The sequence below is a fragment of the Mirounga angustirostris genome, unplaced genomic scaffold, assembly GCF_029215605.1.
Source record: "Mirounga angustirostris isolate CCGP_5_RB_7025 unplaced genomic scaffold, mMirAng1.0.hap1 SCAF_3, whole genome shotgun sequence".
NCBI lineage: Eukaryota > Metazoa > Chordata > Mammalia > Carnivora > Phocidae > Mirounga > Mirounga angustirostris.
Genome location: NW_026991711.1, coordinates 176,602,202 through 176,622,146, shown reverse-complemented (window position 1 = coordinate 176,622,146; position 19,945 = coordinate 176,602,202). Strand labels below are relative to the sequence as shown.

General features: G+C 38.8%; 1 protein-coding gene across 5 annotated transcripts in view; it reads left to right on the top strand.

Moving 5' to 3' along the window:
- USP37 (ubiquitin specific peptidase 37) overlaps positions 1–19,945 on the top strand; it is an 86,794-nt gene that overhangs the window by 61,757 nt on the left and 5,092 nt on the right. For all 5 annotated transcript variants that reach the window (XM_064587051.1, XM_045868000.3, XM_064587050.1 and 2 more), the window contains 6 exons: positions 1,601–1,856; positions 10,896–11,062; positions 13,933–13,993; positions 16,645–16,760; positions 19,188–19,257; positions 19,694–19,832. In XM_064587051.1, coding sequence (XP_064443121.1) covers positions 1,601–1,856; positions 10,896–11,062; positions 13,933–13,993; positions 16,645–16,760; positions 19,188–19,257; positions 19,694–19,832 — 809 coding nt within the window. The remainder of the gene's footprint in view (positions 1–1,600; positions 1,857–10,895; positions 11,063–13,932; positions 13,994–16,644; positions 16,761–19,187; positions 19,258–19,693; positions 19,833–19,945) is intronic.

Below are 19,945 nucleotides of genomic sequence, written 5' to 3'. Positions count from 1 at the left end.
ACAATGAATTTAGTAGTTCATAAATATTTTTGTACCACTATTCTAACTGCACAGTGTAAGTTCCATATTTCTTTCAGAGCATTATGAAGTTACCCAGTAACTTGGTTTATACTGATTCAATTTACAATTGAATTTTCTCCCTAATAAGATTATTCATTCAACTTTAAAACTGCTGGAACAATAGTAATTAATAAAGGTATATATAGATAATTCAAAAAAAAAAAAGAAATACTAGGAAAAAAAAGAAATATTAGGTGTACGGTCAGAATGGCTAAAATTAACAACTCAGAAAACAATAGATGTTGGCGAGGATGTGGAGAAAGGGGAACCCTCTTACACTGTTGGTGGGAATGCAAACTGGTGCAGCCACTCTGGAAGATATTGTGGAGGTTCCTCAAAAAGTAAAAATAGAACTACCCTATGACCCAGCAATTATACTACTATTTATCCAAAGGATTCAAAAATAGTGATTCGAAGGGGCACATGCACCCCAATGTAAATTTATAGCAGCAGTGTCCACAGTAGCCAAACTATGGAAAGTGCCCAGATGCCCATCAACAGATGAATGGATAAAGAAAATGTGGTATACATACAATGGAATATTACTCAGCCATCAAAAAGAGTGAAATCTTGCCATTTGTAATGATGTGGCTGGAACTAGAGGGTATCTTGATAAATGAAATAAGTCAATCAGAGAAAGACAAATACCATATGATTTCACTCATATGGTGGAATTTAAGAAACAAAACAGATCATAGGGGAAGGCAAGGAAAAATAAAATAATGTAAAAACAGAGAGGGAGGCAAATTATAAGAGACTCTTGACTACAGGGAACAAACCGGGTTGCTGGTGGAGAGGTGAGTGTGAGGGGATGGGGTAATTGGACATTAAGGAGGGCACTTGATGTAATGAGCACTGGGTGTTATATGCAACTGATGAATCACTAAATTCTACCCCCGAAACTAATAATACACTGTATGTTGACTAAATTGAATTTAAGTAAGAAATTTGAAAATATAAAATAATTTTCAAAAGAAGAAAGAAATACTAGATGTAGTGACAGTGTCTATAGTATGATCAACGTATATCTGGAAGAAAATACACCAAAAATACTTACTGTAATTATCTCTGAGTGATGGATTTTGAGTGAATTTGTTATTTTTATGTATTTTCCAAATCCTATACTTAACACTATAATCAATAAAATAAATATGTATCCCTATATATTTATTAAAAGAAAATTAGGCTTGCCAGTGAGTTCATATATTGGCTATTGATTGTTAACTCAAAATATCAAAGAAAAGAAACATTTTAGAAATAAACTCACTTTAAACTCTTAAGATTGCCGTATTCTTGGGCGCCTGGGTGGCTCAGTTGTTTGGGCGACTGCCTTCGGCTCAGGTCATGATCCTGGAGTCCTGGGATCAAGTCCCACATCGGGCTCCCTGCTCAGCAGGGAGTCTGCTTCTCCCTCTGACCCTCCCCCGTCTCATGCTCTATCTCATTCTCTTTCTCAAATAAATAAATAAAAAATCTAAAAAAAAAGATTGCCGTATTCTCAGGCATTCTGGCTTCCTCTAAAAGTGACTCTCTTTTTCAGGATTCAAAATCATGTAGAGTAGAGCCTGATAAGTCTGAATTGGAAAACTCCGGATTTGACGGAATGAGCGAAGAAGAGCTTCTAGCAGCTGTTTTAGAGATGAGTAAGAGAGAAGCTTCACCAACTCTGAGTCATGAAGATGATGATAAACCAACCAGCAGCCCAGATACCGGATTTGCAGAAGATGATATTCAAGAAATGCCTGAAAATCAAGACACTATGGAGACTGAGAAACCCAAAACAGTCACAGAGACCGGTAGGTTTAATGAAAATAAACATCTCTTAAGGCACAACTGTGTTCTAAAGCCTTATAGGGACAAGTGGCTTGTAAATAATGGGAGGTGAAATGGATCTGTGTAATAGGGCTAATCATATTTTCATGCTTTTAAAAAAAAAAAAAAATTAAAAAAATGAGGAGTTACATATTGCGAGTAGTATCCAGAGACTGGTGGTAAAGTATGCCGTATCCCTTTAAGTGTACATCAAAAGAAAAGTTAGAATTCTTTTTTTTTTTTTAAGGTTTTATTTATTTATTTGACAGAGAGAGATAGAGCAGGAACACGAGCAGGGGCAGTGGGAGAGGGAGAAGCAGGCTTCCCGCTGAGCAGGGAGCCCGATGCGGGGCTTGATCCCAGGACCCTGGGATCATGACCTGAGCCGAAGCAGATGCTTAACAACTGAGCCACCCAGGCGCCCCAAAGGTTAGAATTCTTTTGTGCATTTAAGTAAATGTGTCATTTTTTTGGTCCCCCTTTTTTTTTTTTTTACCACTGCTCTCTCAGAAATTTGTATAATTCTTTCCTCATTTTTCTATATCTGAATTTGTACCAAGTTTTAGTGTATGAATAATTCAAGTTCTCTTTCCTTTGGATTCATCCCTTTATATTGGTAGAAAGACACCTGAACTAAGTGGTCAGGTTTTAAGCCTCTCATCTTGGCTGTACCACTGACTAGCTATGAATTTTTTTTAAAGATTTATTCATTTAGAGAGTAAAAGAGTGAGGGGAAGAGCAGAGGGGGAAGAAGAGGGACAGGCAGACTGGGTTGAGCACAGAGCCTGACATGGGGCTCGATCTCATGACCCTGAGATCACAACCTGAGCCGAAATCAAGAGTTGTACTCCTAACCAGCTGAGCCACTCAGGCACTCCATAGCTATGAATTTTCTAAATAGGCGATTTAACCTCTTTGATACTCCATTTTCTTATCTCTGTATAGGGATACACCAGGCATACTTCAGAAGGTTGTGAGTAGAATGTTAGGTCATATAGTGTAAAGTGCTATACAGATAAAAATTTACTTTGTGGTAAATATTCATATTTTGTTATTTTTCAAACCATCAGCGGGAACAACAACAGAGCCTCCTTGCCTTGCACTGTGGGTATTTTAAGAATTTTAGGTAGAAAACTTTTACTACCTCTTCCTATAACCAACTCTAATTTTTTTCTCCAGATATCCCTAGTATGTATATTTATCTGTGTAGCTGATGTGTTTCAGTACATCAAGCCTAGCATTTTGGAGATGAAGAGAATAATAGTAAATCACAATTATTTTCTGTATTCTGGGGGTTAAGCCTCATCAATTGTGAATTATTTTATGTGCAAGTGAAGGTAAGAATTAGTATATCCTCAATCTAATTGGATACAAAAAGCTGATGATTTTTGGATAGGGTGCTCCTTCCTCCCCACCCTTCTTGATGCAAGTATCCTTAGGAAATCCCTTTCTTTTATTAAATTTACAGTCACTGCCCTTAGATATCATTGGTTAATATTAGTGCTTTTGCCTCTTGCCAATAATTCCTGCTTTCAGCTCTTCCTTTCACATCTTTGCTCAATCCTACATCTCCCTAAAATTAACAAAGGAAGTTATTCTTATGTACAATTAGTTCTAGATTCTCTACATCAGTGGGGGAGAACACTGAGTTATCAAAATCATTAATAACCACAATGGTTTACAACCATATAGCAGCTTTGGGGAGAGCAAACTTATTAGTAAGTACTTTATAGCCTTTTTAAATAAAATATTCTGTAGCTACTATCTTCCCCAATTGGATGCAAGCCTTTTTTGTGTTTGTTTCTTTAATGTCACTGTTCCATTCACCTTCTTACTGTAACTGAAACCCAAAGACATTGCTTCTGCTGCAACATTTCTTTTTTATAGAAAATATGGAGCAAGGAAAAAAGTAGAGAGATGTGTGTAATGAATCTTCCCCCTTGTACCCATTATCAACAATAATTATCAAAAAAAGACTATCTTGTTTCATATATATCCCATCTTCCTTCTCCACCCCATCCCCTAGATTATTTAGAAGTAAATCCCAGATATTAGATAATTTCATCAGTAAAGATTTCAGTACCTTTAAAAGAATTCTTTTTTAAAAAACATAGCCTCAATCCCACTATCATACTTTTAAAAATTAACAATAAAACTAAGGAATGATCAAATATGATCAGAGTCTACCATAAATCTTCTATTTTGAAAATGTTCAAATCCAGAGAGAAATTAAGTAGATTCATTATTTAACAGTTTGTCACATTTGCTTTCTCCCCTCACTGTGTGTGTCTGTGTATATAGTTGTACAGCAGTTACCCAAAATTAGTATCTTAAAACATTTTAGTATCTTATAACGCTGTGGATTGACTGGTTGTAACTAGGTTGTAACATCCAAGATGGCTCTTCTAGGCACCTTGGTGATGTTGGCTAGACAGGTCCACTGGGGTGGCTGGATGTCCTCTCCATTCTTTCCTTCCCCTCCCTCTCTCCACAATCTCAGGGCCTCTCCCTCTCCATGTGCTCTTTCCAGCAAGGTAGCTTCTTACATGACAGCCCAGAGCACAAAAGGGGAAGAAGCTGCCAGGCCTCCTTAATGTAATGTTTAGCCTCAGAATTAGCATAGAATCAATTCCACCACATTTTGTTGCTTAAAGAGCACTCACGGTGAGAATCTACCTAGATTCACTCTGGGGGTGACTACACGAGTACAAATACCGACAGTAAGTAAGAATACTGCGTAGTTCATTGGAGGCCATCTTCGCAGACTCCACACATGCACACATGCACTTTTCTTTTTTACAGCAACTGTTTGAAATTGCAGGTATCATGATATTTCACCTAAAACACTTCAGCCTGAATCTCCAAATATATGGAAATTTTCCTACATAATAGTGATCACCCCTAAGAATTTTAACAGTATTTCCATATATAATTCTAGTGTAAAGTCCATTTTTTTTTTTTTTTTAAACCTAGGACCCAAAATTTACCCACTGCATTTAGTTGTTAGGTCCCTTTAGTATTTAGTGAAGGCCAGTGTTTCTTTGAAAAGCTCCCATTATGGATTGCCCTACTGTTCTTTGTTTTCTCCCATACCCTAATACTTAAGAGCCTGGAGACAGGATAGGTTTTCTCCTTGTTACCCAGTGCCATTTCCAACCCTTTGTCTCCTTTTATCCTGCAAAAATCCCAGCTTCTTGAAGTATAAGACATCAAACTTTGCCTCCTATTATCTCTTCCTATAGCTGTCTTTTACCTTTCATTCTCTCTCATTGACATTCTTAGGGCCTTCAGCATCTTCGTAAATGATCCTTTCAACAACCTGGTTTCTCAATTCCTGATCTTAATTCTAAAGATCTTTTTTCCTACCTCATCTTTTTTTTTTTTCCAAAGATTTTATTTATTCATTCGAGACACAGAGATAGAGAGCGAGAGCACGAGCAGGGGGAGAGGCAGATGGAGAAGCAGGCTCCCTGCTGAGCCAGGAGCCAGACATGGGGCTCTATCCCAGGACCCTGGGATCATGACCCAAGCTGAAGGCAGATGCTTAACCATCTGAGCCACCCAGGCGCCCCCTTACCCCATCTTGATCACTGACAGAAGTCCTATCCTAGATCAATGGTTCTCAAAGTAGGTCCTTAGATCATCAGTATCATGTGGGAACTTGCTGGAAATGCCATTTGTGGCCCCACCCCAGACTTACTGAATAAGAAACTCTGGATATAGGAGTCAGCATTCTGTTTTGACTCCAAGTGATTCTGGTGCATGCTAAAGTTTGAGAACTACTTCTCTTGACTTTGTCTTCATCAGTAACTGTACCACCTTTGAAATCTTGATTTCATATATCCTTCACTCCTTCCAACTTACTTAGTGTTATATGTTCTGTTTTCAGTGATTACTTAATCTCATTAAGATTTCCAGTCCTGGGGTGCCTGGGTGGCTCAGTCAGTTGAGTGTACAACTCTTGATCTTGGCTAGGTCTTGATCTTAGTGTTGTGAGTTCAAGCCCCATGTTGGGCTCCATGCTGGGTGTGGAGCCTACTTAAAAAAAAAAATTTCCAGTCCTTTGACTTCTTATTTGCTGTTCATCACCTCCCTCTTGTCATCACTTTCCCAGCCTGTAGGCCAGATCTTGGTACTCTCCTTTCCTTCCTCTCTTCTCTTTTGTTGCAGTCACCTGACACAACCCTGGCTCCCAGCTTAACTAGATTCCTATTCCATACCTACACCCAAGCAGCTGAAGATTACTGGAGAAAGTCACAAATTTGTGCGGACTAGACTTCCCTCTCATTCATGACTACACTCTTAAGTGGGCACTAAATATGACTAGTCAGTTCTGTTATACCTCCTTAGTAAATTTCTTTTCTCATTCTCCATGATCTCTTCCTCAAATCTCCATTTCTCTTTCCACACACACTCTAGGTTTATAGCCAAGCTGTGTACTTTTCAAAGAAGATAGATGTAGTCAGATGAAAACTCTGCCTTCACTTTTGTTATGGAGGAAACTATTCCTGCTCTTATTTAAGGCCAGTCCCTCTATTCATATTCCGAATTTGATCCACAGTGTGTGCCTTTAAAGACATTTTTTTTTTCTTTCTCTCTTTTTTTTTTTTTTAAGATTTTATTTATTTGACAGAGACATAGTGAGAGAGGGAACACAAGCAGGGGGAGTGGGAGAGAGGGAGCCCTGCTTCTCTCTCTCCCACTCCCCCTGCTTGTGTTCCCGCTCTCGCTCTCTCTCTCGCTTTGTCAAATAAATAAAATCTTAAAAAAAAAAAAAGTATTTGTCTTGTCATTAACACTTCATCCAAGCTTCTTACCATGACCTATCTCCATTCTCCCCCTCTTTCACTCTACTTAGCCATAGTGGCTTTGTCTCTCTCTGTCCCTCAAAATATGCCAAGTTCATTCTCAGAGCCTTTGCACTTAAGTTCTTTGAGGACAAGGGCCATCTTTCTTTAATTATCATTATATCTTCACCTTCTACAGCAGTGCCCAATGCATAGTAGATTCTCAGTAAATATTTGGGTCCCAACAGATTGTCTCATGAATCAACTCAGGAGGGTCAGGAAGACTGGCCAAGTAAGGTTTCGCATCTCCAGACATCAGCCAGAGGGAAGAATGTATGCAAAGGCTGAGAAAGGCTGGCAAGTTAGTGGGCAACAAAAAAAAGTTGAGAATGATCTGCATGGCTGGAGCATAGTGTTGAGGAAGAAAAGCAAAAGAGAGACCTGCATTCTCTAGTTTTTACATGGCTTGAAGCCATGTTCAGAAGTTTGGACTTCTTTTTCAAAGGCATTAGGAAGTTATTGCGTATTTTTAAGCAAACAAGTATTTGATAAAGATTTATATTTGTAAAAGATGATTCTGGCTGCAGTGTAGCACATATATTACAGAACCCAAAGTAATCCTGTGAGACCTGTTAGGAAGTTACTGCAGTTGTCTAGACCAAAAGCTAATGGTGCCTTAAGCCAAGGTTTTGGCATTTGAAAGAAAAATTGATGGATTTTAGAGATAGTTAAGAAATAATGACTTATCTGATATGAGGGGACAAGTAAAAAATGACACCAGCTTTCTGTCTTTAAAAAAATACTGTGTGTATGGTGCATTCACTGAAATAAAGACTGTAGGAAAGGAGGTTTCATTTGGGATAGGGGAAGGGTCAGATAATCTGTATTCAATGTAAGAATGTTGAGTTTTAACACATGGTTTTCCTTCTATCCATTGTTCAGATTCCTTAAAAGTGTGTTGTTATTCCATGGTTATATTTGTTCCCATAAATCTTAAGTGATGTTTGTATCCATCTGATAATCCTGTCCTGAAGATAAATCTGTCTTGATTATCTCAAAGTAAACTTCCTTGGGGTGCTGAGTGGCTTAGTCAGTTAAGTGTCTGCCTTCAAGCTCAGGTCATGATCTTGGAGTTCCCGGATCAAGCCCCACATCGGGCTCCCTGCTCAGTGGGGAGTCTGCTTCTCCCTTTGCCCCTCCCCCCTGCTTGTGTTCTCTCACTTGTGTGCTCTCTCTCTCTTTCTCAAATAAATTCTTAAAAAAGTAAACTTTCTTGATTGGCTTTCTATCACATGGATTAATTGATAGTGTAATTTTAGGATTGTGTGGAGCACATTGATACATGGAACGCTGAAAATTACTGGTTAAGAAAAATTGTACCAGGGACGCCTGGGTGGCTCAGTTGGTTAAGCGACTGCCTTTGGCTCAGGTCATGATCCTGGAATCCGTGGATCGAGTCCCGCATCGGGCTCCCTGCTGAGCAGGGAGTCTGCTTCTCCCTCTGACCCTCCCCTCTCTCATGTGTGCACTCTCTCATTCTCTCTCTCTCAAATAAATAAAATCTTAAAAAAAAAAAAATTGTACCTCTGTCACTTTTTTTTAATTGAGTATATTTTGGTAATAAAAGTAATATTTAACTTAGGCCCTAAAATAGCAGCCTTAACTCCCAGATGTTTCTTCCACTTGAAATGTTCCACATCAGCTAACTTTGAATGCCTCAGTTCCAGATTTCCAGAAATAATCTGATTGGTTGATTCAAATATCCATTCCTAGTGCGGTAATAAGCTAAGGCCAGAGGGACAGGCAAGGTCAGATAGACTTCAGAGCTGCCCCTTACAGACTGTGGAAATGACTGTTTCTCCAAGAATGGAGGAAAGGAAGAAATTACTGACATCTTTTATATAATTTTTTTTTTTTTAAGATTTTATTTATTTATTTGACAGAGAAAGACACAGCGAGAGAGGGAAAACAAACGGGGAGTGGGAGAGGGAGAAGCAGACTCCCCGCCGAGCAGGGAGCCCGATGCAGGACTCAATCCCGGGACTCCAGGATCATGACCTGAGCCGAAGGCAGTCGCTTAACCAACTGAGCCACCCAGGCACCCCATCTTTTATATAATTTTTTAAAATTGGGATCATATTGCTCTTGCCTTTAATATACCTGAGGGTTTTTCTCTCTTAATGAATATTCAGAGTTAGTTGTTTTTTTTTTTTAAGATTTTATTTATTGATTTGAGAGAGAGAAAGAGAGAGAGCAGAAGAGGGGGAGGGTCAGAGAGAGAGGCAGACTCCCCGATGAGCAGGGAGCCCGACGCGGGACTTGATCCCGGGACTCCAGGATCATGACCTGAGCCGAAGGCAGTCGTTTAACCAACTGAGCCACCCAGGCGCCCCAGAGTTAGTTTTAATGGTAAATATTCACTTGGCAATTTAATACAATTAAAAAACGAACTACTTACTGACTTAGAGTCTAAAATCAAGATGCTGTAAACTTCAGGGACACCTGGGTGGCTCAGTCGATTAGGTGTCTGTCTTTGGCTCAGGTCATGATCCCAGGACCCCAGGATTGAGTCCCCTGTTGGGATCCTTGCTCAGCGGAGAACCTACTTCTCCCTCTGCCTCTGCCTGCAGCTCCCCCTGCTTGTGATCTCTCTCTCTCTCTCTCTCTCTGACAAATAAATAAATAAAACCTTTAAAAAAAAAAAAAAAAGGTGCCTGGGTGGCTCAGTCGTTGAGCATCTGCCTTCGGCTCAGGTCATGATCCCAGGGTCCTAGGATCGAGCCCCACATTGGGCTGCCGGCTCTGCGGAAGCCTGCTTCTCCCTCTCCCACTCCCCCTGCTTGTGTTCCCTCTCTCGCTGTGTCTCTCTGTCAAATAAATAAAATCTTTAAACAAAAATAAATAAATAAAAATAAAAATATGCTGTAAACTTCAGAGTTTATAGTCTGTGTTATAGAAAAGTATCATTTAAGTAGTTAAAATGCAGTAGTAGGGCAAGTAAAGCGCATATACTGATTTTACTTACTTACCTTTATTTACTTATTTATTTTAGAATGCAAATGGGGGGAGAGTGGGAGAGGGAGAGCGAGAATCCTAGGCAGGCTCCCTGCCCAGTGTTGAGCCCAACATGGGGCTTAATCTCAAGACTTTGAGATCATGACCTGAGCCGAAATCAAGAGTCCGATGTTTAACTGACTGAGCCACCCAGGCACCCCGAGCATATACTGATTTTAAAGCAGTCCATATAAAATTAATCTGTAAAGGTAATTCTTGTTGACCAATTAAATTCTTTTTATGAGAATTTCCTTGTTAAGATGAGAATTTTTGCTTTTGTAAAGTGAGAGAGAAAGAGAAAGCTCTTATCTACCCACTCTTATCTGTATTAAAATTATAATGAAATGTTGTTCTAACAGAACAAAACCTGTTTCACCAGAAGAAAATCATGACCATATTGTTTATCCTAGCTAGCTGTGATCTAGAGATTGAGAAGGAACGGGAAGAAATGAAAGATTAATTTTTTTTCTTATCTCCTTGGATGAATGTTTTAAACATATATAGTCTTATGTTTGTGCAGTACATGAGGTGTTTATTATATATTTCATGTAGCTCTTTTGCTTTAGAATATGTACAAGGCTTATTTGATCATTAATGTGAAAATATACACTCATTTGACATACAGTTTAATAATGGAAAAATCTCAATATTAACATAATCATTCTAGCCTAATTCTTATTTCATTTACTCTATTCCTAGTACTTGGTCATGTGACATTATGACTGGCTGTGAATATGGCTATTCATTCTTCTCCATCCTTAACGATAATGCTTCTGATGATTGGTTAAGTTTCAGAACCATTGTGGTAGATCACTGATTCTCAGCCAAGGACAGTTTTGTGCCCCAGGACATTTGACAATGTCTGTCATTTTTGGTTGTCGCTGTTGGGAGAGAGGGGTGCTACTGGCATCTAGTAGATAGAGGCCAAGGATGTTGCTGAACATTCTGCAGTGTATAAGACAGCCCCCTCAAACAGCAAAAAATTATCCCACCCAGAATGTCAGTAGTGCTGAGATTGAGAAACCATGATCTAAATGTAGTAAGATGAAATTGTATGTCCCAAGCAAATTATATATGAGGCTCAGGTAAATTACTCTCTCTGAACAGTAGATGTCACTCTAATCCAGAGATTTTGGTTTATTAGAGAGGCTTTCCCAGTTATGTCCTGTTCTGCTTCCTCAGATTCTGCCGGTTTTACTGAGATAACTAAAGACTGTGATGAGAATAAAGAAAACAAAACTCCAGAAGGATCTCAAGGAGAGGTTGATTGGCTCCAGCAGTATGATATGGAGCGTGAAAGGGAAGAGCAAGAGCTTCAGCAGGCATTGGCTCAGAGCCTTCAAGAGCAAGTAAGAGATAATTATATTGCTATTTTCTCCATACCTATCTTTCCCTGTAATAACAACAACTAACATGTGTGTTAAGCACTTACTGTGTGTCAAGCATCATTCCAGGTAATTTACATACAGTAAACCATTGATACATCAAAACAAACTTAGTTTGGAGCTTTGCCTTGGGTTTGAAACAGTGATAGTTTTTTTTTGTTTTGGGTTGTTTTTTTTTTTTTTAAATCTAGATACAACAAAATGTATTGTTGATTACCTCCCATTACTATAATTCATTGCATGCTAAAGAAAGGTGGGTTATTAGAGGTCATCCCCAGTCCAAGTTTGTTTTGCAAGCTATAGAAACAGTCAGCATACCACCATGATTTTATCACTAATATTTTAAGGCATTGTATTTGTTCTGGTCACTTTCTCACAATATGAATCCTTTCCTATGAATTATTTGAATATAAAATCCTCAGGAATATTATCTGAGTAGTATTTGAAATTTCAGATTTCAGCCATTGACTAACATTTATCTGCTTCTGCTCTTTTCTTATATAGTAATCTGTTTTTTTAAGATTTTATTTTTAAGTAGTCTTTACACCCAACATGGGGCTCAAACTCACAACCCCGAGATCAAGAGTCTCATGCTCCACCAACTGAGCCAGCCATGCGCCCCATATAATAATCTGTTCTTAAATTTTTAGTTCTTCATGCTTATATTTGCCAGAGCTGGTTGATTGCACCATTGCCGTTACCTGAGGTATCTGACTAAAAGGTGATGTCTTCACGGTTGTCTAATCCAATGCAATCCGAGTCATGCTAATAATAAAAATTTACTAAAACTCCCTAGAATAAACACACAGTTTTTGTGTTTACAAATAATCAAATTAAGAAATCTATTTTTGTCTTGGGGCTCCTGGCTGGCTCAGTTGGTGGAACATGCAACTCTTGATCTCAGAGTTGTGAGTTCGAGCCCCATGTTGGGTGTAAAGATTATTTAAAAATAAAATCTTAAAAAAAAAAAAATCTAATTTGTGTAGAACAGTGGGGTTCAACCTTAACTACACATTAATATCATCTGGGGAGCTTTAAAAAATAATGATGCTTGGGTTGTTCTTCCCCTCAGGAATTCTGATAGAATTGATTCTAGGGTATGGTCTGGGCATCTAGATTTCTTTCCTTTTTTCTTTCTGTCTCTTTCTCGCCCCTCCCTTCCCTTCCTTCTTCCTTCCTCCCTCCCTCTCTCCCTCTCTTCTCTCCCTCCTTACTTGCTTCCTTTATTTTTTAAAACTTCCCACAGTTATGGTGGTGGGTATTGAGGAGGGCACATTCTGCATGGAGCACTGGGTGTTATGCACAAACAATGAATCATGGAACACTTCATCTAAAACTAATGATGTAATGTATGGGGATTAACATAAGAAAAAAAAAAAAAACTTCCCACAGTTATTCTAGTGTTCAGTCAAGGTTGAGAACTGCTTTAAAATGATTTCAGAACCAGCTGTTCTGTTTCCTTTTATTTACAAGAAGTACCTCCCTAGCCTCCTGGCCATCAAGATGCATTCGTGTCACCCATTTTACAAATAATGGATAGTAATCATTTGTTTTAGAAAATTTATTCTTAATCTAAAAGACCAAGGTCTGATTTCTTAACAATAGCTCCTTATAGTGAAGAAAAAGAAAAAATTCAGTACCCCTCTTTTTCATATACAAAAGATGTATATCCTATTTCTTGTCAGTTGACCCAGTTAAAACTACCTTATAAACCTATTTTCACATCTGAGAAATATAAGATGAGGTTTCATTAGTTTGGTATACCTGCATCATTCTATTAATAGCTAAAAGACTCTTTTACCATCTGGGTTTCCTCATAGACTTTATAGCTGGGATAAGCTTAAGCAATCATATTTCCTCTTAGAGAATATCTGTTTCTTTCTTGAATACAATATTATTGCTCCCAGGATTTAAAGGCAGAATAGCTCATTCTGAGCTTCTTATATACTTTAGTGACCTTTAAAACAAGTCTAGACTTGAGAAAAGTATAAACAGTTCTGCTTAAATTACATTTTTTCTTCATTTATGCATGAAGTTTGTAAATTGTATTTTCTCTGCAGACAAGAGGGAAAATTTTTTTACAGTCAACATTTCCATATTTTTACAATTAATCATCCAGTTGAGACATGTTCAAAGGTACTTGTTTTTCTAAGAGAACCTCAGATGTATTAGAGAAATAACAGTCAACAGTCAACGAATTCATTTCGTATTCACCATGTATCTAGTGTGTGTCTTGGGTTTTTTTGTTGTGTTTTTTAGCAAGAACAAAATAGAAGTGTTTGAATAATGATCTTATGGAAAGAATTGTTTATCTTGCTGTCACAGACTTAGGGTCGGCGATATGCTAGAGCCAGCTCACCGTCAGCTCAGGTGTATGTACCTCTTCCCAGCTCTGCACTCAGCATCACGTTGGTAGCTTAAAATTGGCCATGGTAGGAGTGTTTATACCATGAAAATTGGCAAAGGCTGTAAATTAGAGGAAAGAAAACAGAAGTTTGCTAAGCAGATTCTGCTATGTGCCAGGTATTTCATACATAGAAGGAAAAGGGAATTAAACCATGTCACAGTGAATGGCTTTTGGTTAGCAAGGCAAGTGTCACTGACTAGAGGAGATAGCTTGTAAGCCTTTTTAACCCCCAAGGTTGTGTTTTAGAGGGCAGCATTGAAAAAAGCAAAGAATTTCTCCACATCCCTCAAAAGATCATATTCCAAACATTCATAAGATTATGGAAAACATTATTAGCAAATACTTCCAGAGCAGCTGATTTTGTACTCCTTAAATAAGTTTACTCAGTACCTTATTAAATACCTTAGTTGTGTTCTTATCTCTTTAGGAAGCTTGGGAACAGAAAGAAGACGATGACCTCAAAAGAGCAACAGAGTTAAGTCTTCAAGGTGTGGAGATTATTTTAATTACATTGTTTTAATGGAGAAATGTATCACACACAGAAAAGCATGTGAAGTATTATTTTTAATGATTTAATTTTTTAAAGTTTTTTGGAGAGGGGGGGTCATAGAAGCAATATCATCTCAAATATCTGAGGTTATTAAATATAGTTCATTTGTTTGCTTATTTGAAGTTTTCTTCTCCCTGACTACAGATTGTTTCCTCCAGCTGCTCTGTCCTGTCTTGTTATTATGCTCTTTATATATATTTTTAAAGATTTTATTTATTCAGGGGCGCCTGGGTGGCTCAGTCGTTAAGCGTCTGCCTTCGGCTCAGGTCATGATCCCAGGGTCCTGGGATCAAGCCCCACATCGGGCTCCCTGCTCGGCGGGAAGCCTGCTTCTCCCTCTCTCACTCCCCCTGTTTGTGTTCCCTCTCTTGCTGTCTCTCTCTCTCTCTGTCAAATAAATAAATAAATAAATCTTTAAAAAAAAGATTTTATTTATTCATTTGAGACAGAGAGATAGAGCATGAGCAGCAGGGGGAGAGGCAGAGGGAGAGGGAGAAGTAGACTCCCCCCGCTGAGCAGGGAGCTCAACATGGGGCTTGAATTCAGGACCCTGGGTATCATTATTTGAGCCGACGGCAGACACTTAGCCATCTGAGCCACCCAGGCACCCCATGCTCTTTATATTTCTTATTAGAGACTTTCCTCAGATACCTAGTAATCCTTGGCTGTGGTTCATGATTAAGAAAAGGAGACTAAAGGTTGATTGGAAGCCCTGAGCACATGAATAACTAGGGCTTGTCAACTGTGAGTTTTATAGGGTGGGACTGTTTTGGGGAAGATGTTAATGTTATTTAGGCTTTTCTCTTGGGCTGGTCAGATTCCTAAAAAAGAGTTTTCTAATCACTTGCCTTTGCCTACAGGTAAAAGATGTGGCTGCCAAAGTTCTGGGAGCCACGTATAGGAATAGGGCTGGGAGTTATATTCATGCTTCACTATGCAAACTGTGGCCTACTCCTCTGTTTTCAGTATGTGCCTGGCATCCCCCAGTCCGGAGACTGTTTAACCCTCTCCAGAGGATAAAACTCCAGACTTCTGTCATTGCTCAGCAGCATGAAGTGGGGAGAAAGGGGATCCTGGGAGTCTGTTTCTCAAATACTTTTTTTCTTTTTTTTTTTTAAGATTTTATTTATGAGAGAGTTAGCGAGAGCAGGAACACAAGCAGGGGGAGTGGGAGAGGGGGAAGCAGGCCTCCCACAGAGCAAGGAGCCTGACGCGGGGCTCGATCCCAGGACCCTGGGATCATGACCTGAGCCAAAGGCAGACGCTTAACAACTGAGCCACCCAGGCACCCCTTCTCAAATACTTTTCATCAAATCCTTATTTGTATCTCCTCCTTAGCCTCCAGTTTCAAGGGTACCTGGTACTTCAAAGTTGTATGTCTTTTGAACAAGATTCTGTGATGTAAATTGAATTGGTTCTCAACTTTTCCATTACTGGCTTAGGCTTTGGCTTTGGCTTTCCTTGGTCTGCTAAGTCAGTCACCATCTACTTTCCAGCTTCCAGAGTTCTGATGTTACAGTCTCTTTTTCCGTTCTTCCCACTCTGCGGTGTTCATGTCTTATAAATAACTCTATACTGTGATTTGAGTGGAATTAATTATATTTTAAAGCAAAGAGACACTTAAGTACAAATGATTCTGGGATTCTTTGTTTGTTTTAAGATTTTATTTATTAGAACATGAGCAGGAAGGGGGGCAGAGGGATTAAGCAGACTCCCCACTGAGCAAGAAGCCCAAAGTGGGACTTGTTCCCAGGACTGTGAGATCATGACCTGAGCTGAAGTCAACCTCTTAACTGACTGAGCCACCCAGCACCCCCCCATCCCGCCCCCAGGATTCTTTATTTAAAGTCATTAGTAAAGATGGATTCTGCCAGTGGAAACACTTTATTAAAGAAAAAAGCAATCTTGGATTTAGTTGTTAGTGTAGTGTATTTTAGTGAAACTTAAGTTAAAGATTAAATTTCCAGGGGTGCCTGGGTTGCTCAGGCCTTGAAATGCCTTCCACTGGGGCCTTGATCCCAGGGTCTTAGGATCCGAGCCCCGCGTCGCAGGGAGCCTGCTCCTCCCTCCCCCTGCTTGTGCTCTCTTTCTCTCTCCCCCCCCGCAAATAAATAAATAAAATCTTTTTTAAAAGTTAAATTTCCATTATATTTGTTAAATTTCAAGAGATGTAATATTGAAGAACATGAAAGGATGCTAATTTTTTTATGGTCGCTTTTCTGTGAGATCATTTGTATTTGCCAGGAGCACCTACAATATACACCAAATAGTTGAAATCTAACATACAGTTTATATAATGTGAAATTGGGTTATCTGTAAAATCATAATCTTTTTTTCAGTTTTATTCCTTTCTTAGCATTATATCCCTTTCATATAAATATATTTAAGAGAAAAAGGACATTTCTTTTTATAGATACCTGGTACCTGAATTGTTATTCTCCAGAGTGGGCTGGATAAAATAAAACCCTAATAATGTTTTAGGTTTCCTTAGGATGATAAAATATGTACCCCAAGCTGTTTTTTTAATCTTTCTAATCATATCACTTTGTGTCTATTCTAAGAACTTTTACAACACTTTATATTCCGCAGAGTTTAACAACTCTTTTCTGGATTCGTTGGGTTCCGATGAGGACTCTGGCAATGAGGATGTTTTAGACATGGAGTACACAGAAGCGGAGGCGGAGGAACTAAAAAGAAATGCAGAGGTAGGCTGCTTACTCCCTAAGTAGGACTGCTCAGGCTGCTGGCATCAGTCTTCATGCTGTTTCTCTTCCAAGGCCCCACTGTCAGTATCCCCTGTGGCAGAGCATCCCCATCAATGCTCTTCACTTTCTCTTGTCCTTTGCTCATTTCTTCTTTTTTTTTCCCTTAAGATTTTATTTATTTATGGGGCGCCTGGGTGGCTCAGTCGTTAAGTGTCTGCCTTCGGCTCAGGTCATGATCCCAGGGTCCTGGATTCGAGCCCCACATTGGGCTCCCTGCTCCGTGGGGAGCCTGCTTCTCCCTCTCCCACTCCCCCTGCTTGTGTTCCCTCTCTAGCTGTGTTTCTCTCTGTCAAATAAATAAATGAAACCTTAAAAGAAAAGGATTTTATTCATTTATTTTAGAGAGAGAAAGAGCCTGTGAGTGAGGGGAGGGGGAGAGGGAGAGAGAATCCCAAGCAGATTCCTTGCTGTATCCAGAGCCTGACTCAGGGCTTGATCCCAGGACCCTGAGATCATGACCTGAGCCAAAACCAAGAATTGGACACAACCGACTGAGCCACCCAGGCACCCTGCTCCTCATTTCTTATTCACAAGATTCAAAATAAAATGAAACAAAATTAGAAAGATATCCTGACTCCCTCTTGTGCATGTTAGGTAGTAATTAGGTAGTAACTGAGTAACATGACTCTCAATGTCATATATTAATTCACCTGTAGTTTTGCCAAAACTATATTGTCTTTAAAGTGAAATAACAAAACTAGTTGGTTGTTACTCAGTAAAAACTACTAGATCAGTGACATTAAACTAGAATACATTGTAACCTTTTTTTGCCCTTCTTAATTGCTTTTTTCCCGTTTTCCAATTTTTTTGTAATTTTAATTACCTAGAACTCCACTGTCCTAACACAACTACTGTTAGCATTTTTACATATTATTTTGTCAGCCCTACCTCCAGGTGTGCTTTTAAAACGTCATAAGTACAGTTTTTATTCTGCTTACTTGTTAAAGATTATTTATAAGCATTTTATTTTTAATGGCTGTATGTACTATATTGCCTCAAATCAGCATACTGTTTATTTAATTTTTAACCATGAGTATTTATGTTTCTGTTGTTCCACTGTAATAAAGAATACATTGGGAGGCGCTTGGCTGGCTCAGTTGGTAGGGTGTGCAACTTTTTTTTTTTTTTTTTTTAATATTTTATTTATTTATTTGACAGAGACAGTGAGAGAGGGAACACAAGCAGGGGGAGTGGGAGAGGAGAAGCAGGCTTCCCGCTGAGCAGGGAGCCCAGTGTGGGGCTCCATCCCAGGACCCCGGGATCATGACCTGAGCCGAAGGCAGACACTGAACGACTGAGCCACCCAGGCGCCCTAAGAGTGTGCAACTTTTGATCTCAGGGTTGTAGGTTCGAGCCGCACATTAGGTGTAGAGATTACTTTAAAAAATATATATGTTTAAAAAATACATTGAGGAACGGTGGATGATTGTAATATTTTCTGTGTTTAGGATTTTTTTCTTTCAGTAAATTCCCAGAAGTAAATTACTGCTTCAAAGTTGAGAAACATTTTAATGGTTTCTGGTTTACATATACCTATATTCCTTCCCAAAATGTGTATCTTAGAGTGCTGCCTGCAGTGCATGAATGTCACTTTCCAGGTTTTTACAATTTTTCTACTAACAGTATTTTTTTTTTGAAGATTTTATTTATTTATTTGAGAGAGAGAGAGTGAGAGAGAGAGAGAGCATGAGGGGGGGAGGGTCAGAGGGAGAAGCAGACTCCCTGCTGAGCAGGGAGCCCGACCTGGGACTCGATCCCGGGACTCCAGGATCATGACCTGAGCCGAAGGCAGTCGCTAAACCAACTGAGCCACCCAGGCGCCCTACTAACAGTATTTTAATAGCATTTTAAAAAGTATTTAAAACATAAAAGTTTATCCATAATCCCTACAGTACCACCGCAGCTGTTTTCATTTTGTTCGTTTTGTTTTCCAGTACTTAATCATTAACATACCTGTTTTTATAGAGCTGTAATTATTGTGTGCATTCATGTGGATTTGAAAAACAAGTTTACATGTTGCTGACCCACTGAATAATATTGCATTGAGTTGGTATACCACTAATCATTCAACTATTATTAGGCCTATTGTTCCAACTTTCCATTATTATAGATAATGCTACAGTGAATAATTTTATACATGTACTCTTTTCTCCTTTTGAATGATTTTCCTAGGATAAATTCTTAGCTGGGAGTAGAATTCTTGGGTCAAAAGGTATGAACAATACAACCACTGGATTTTTTTTTTATTGAGTTTGACTATACACACACTGAAACTCAGCCATGTTAGCTTTGATAATAAATTTAAATTTAGTGTTTTGCTTTTATTCAAATGAAGAGTTAAAAGTCATGCCCATTTCTGTTTTCCAGACAGGAAATCTTCCTCATTCTTATCGGCTCATTAGTGTTGTCAGTCACATTGGTAGCACCTCTTCTTCAGGTAAATGGACATTATGATTTCAGCATTTTACAAATGAAGTAGCCAACATTTACTGCCTATTAGTTTGCCCTGTGCCTAGCTTCATGAGCTATAGGTTAAATGCATTAAGAAAAAGTTTTAAATCTTTCCTTTGATCACACTGTGAATTGTGTTAAAGGTGCAACTTTTTTATTTATTTATAGATGACCCAAATTCCCCTATATATGTGTATGTAAAAAAATATATATATATATATATTTATATTTATCCAAAAAGTTGTCCTGGTGTAGTATGTTTCTCCCTTAGATTCCTGTACATGTTTTCTGAATGGTTTTTAGAAACATTGTTGGGGATAGGGTGGATGGGGTGGCTGTTTCTCTCTCTCCAAAACTTGCTATACCTGAGAAAAATGTGCTGTGTTTTAAAAACTACAATTTTAAGATTTTATTTATTTTAGGTCATTACATTAGTGATGTGTACGACATTAAGAAGCAGGCATGGTTTACTTACAATGATCTCGAGGTATCTAAAATCCAGGAGGCTTCTGTGCAGAGTGATCGGGACCGGAGTGGTTATATCTTCTTTTATATGCACAAGTAAGAAACTGCCAGGTCTGGAGCTGTGGGCTAAACGTCTCCCAAACTCTTTTTTTTTTCCTGTAAGGACAAATTGTCCCCATCACTTATTGGTTGACAATGTTTTATTTTTG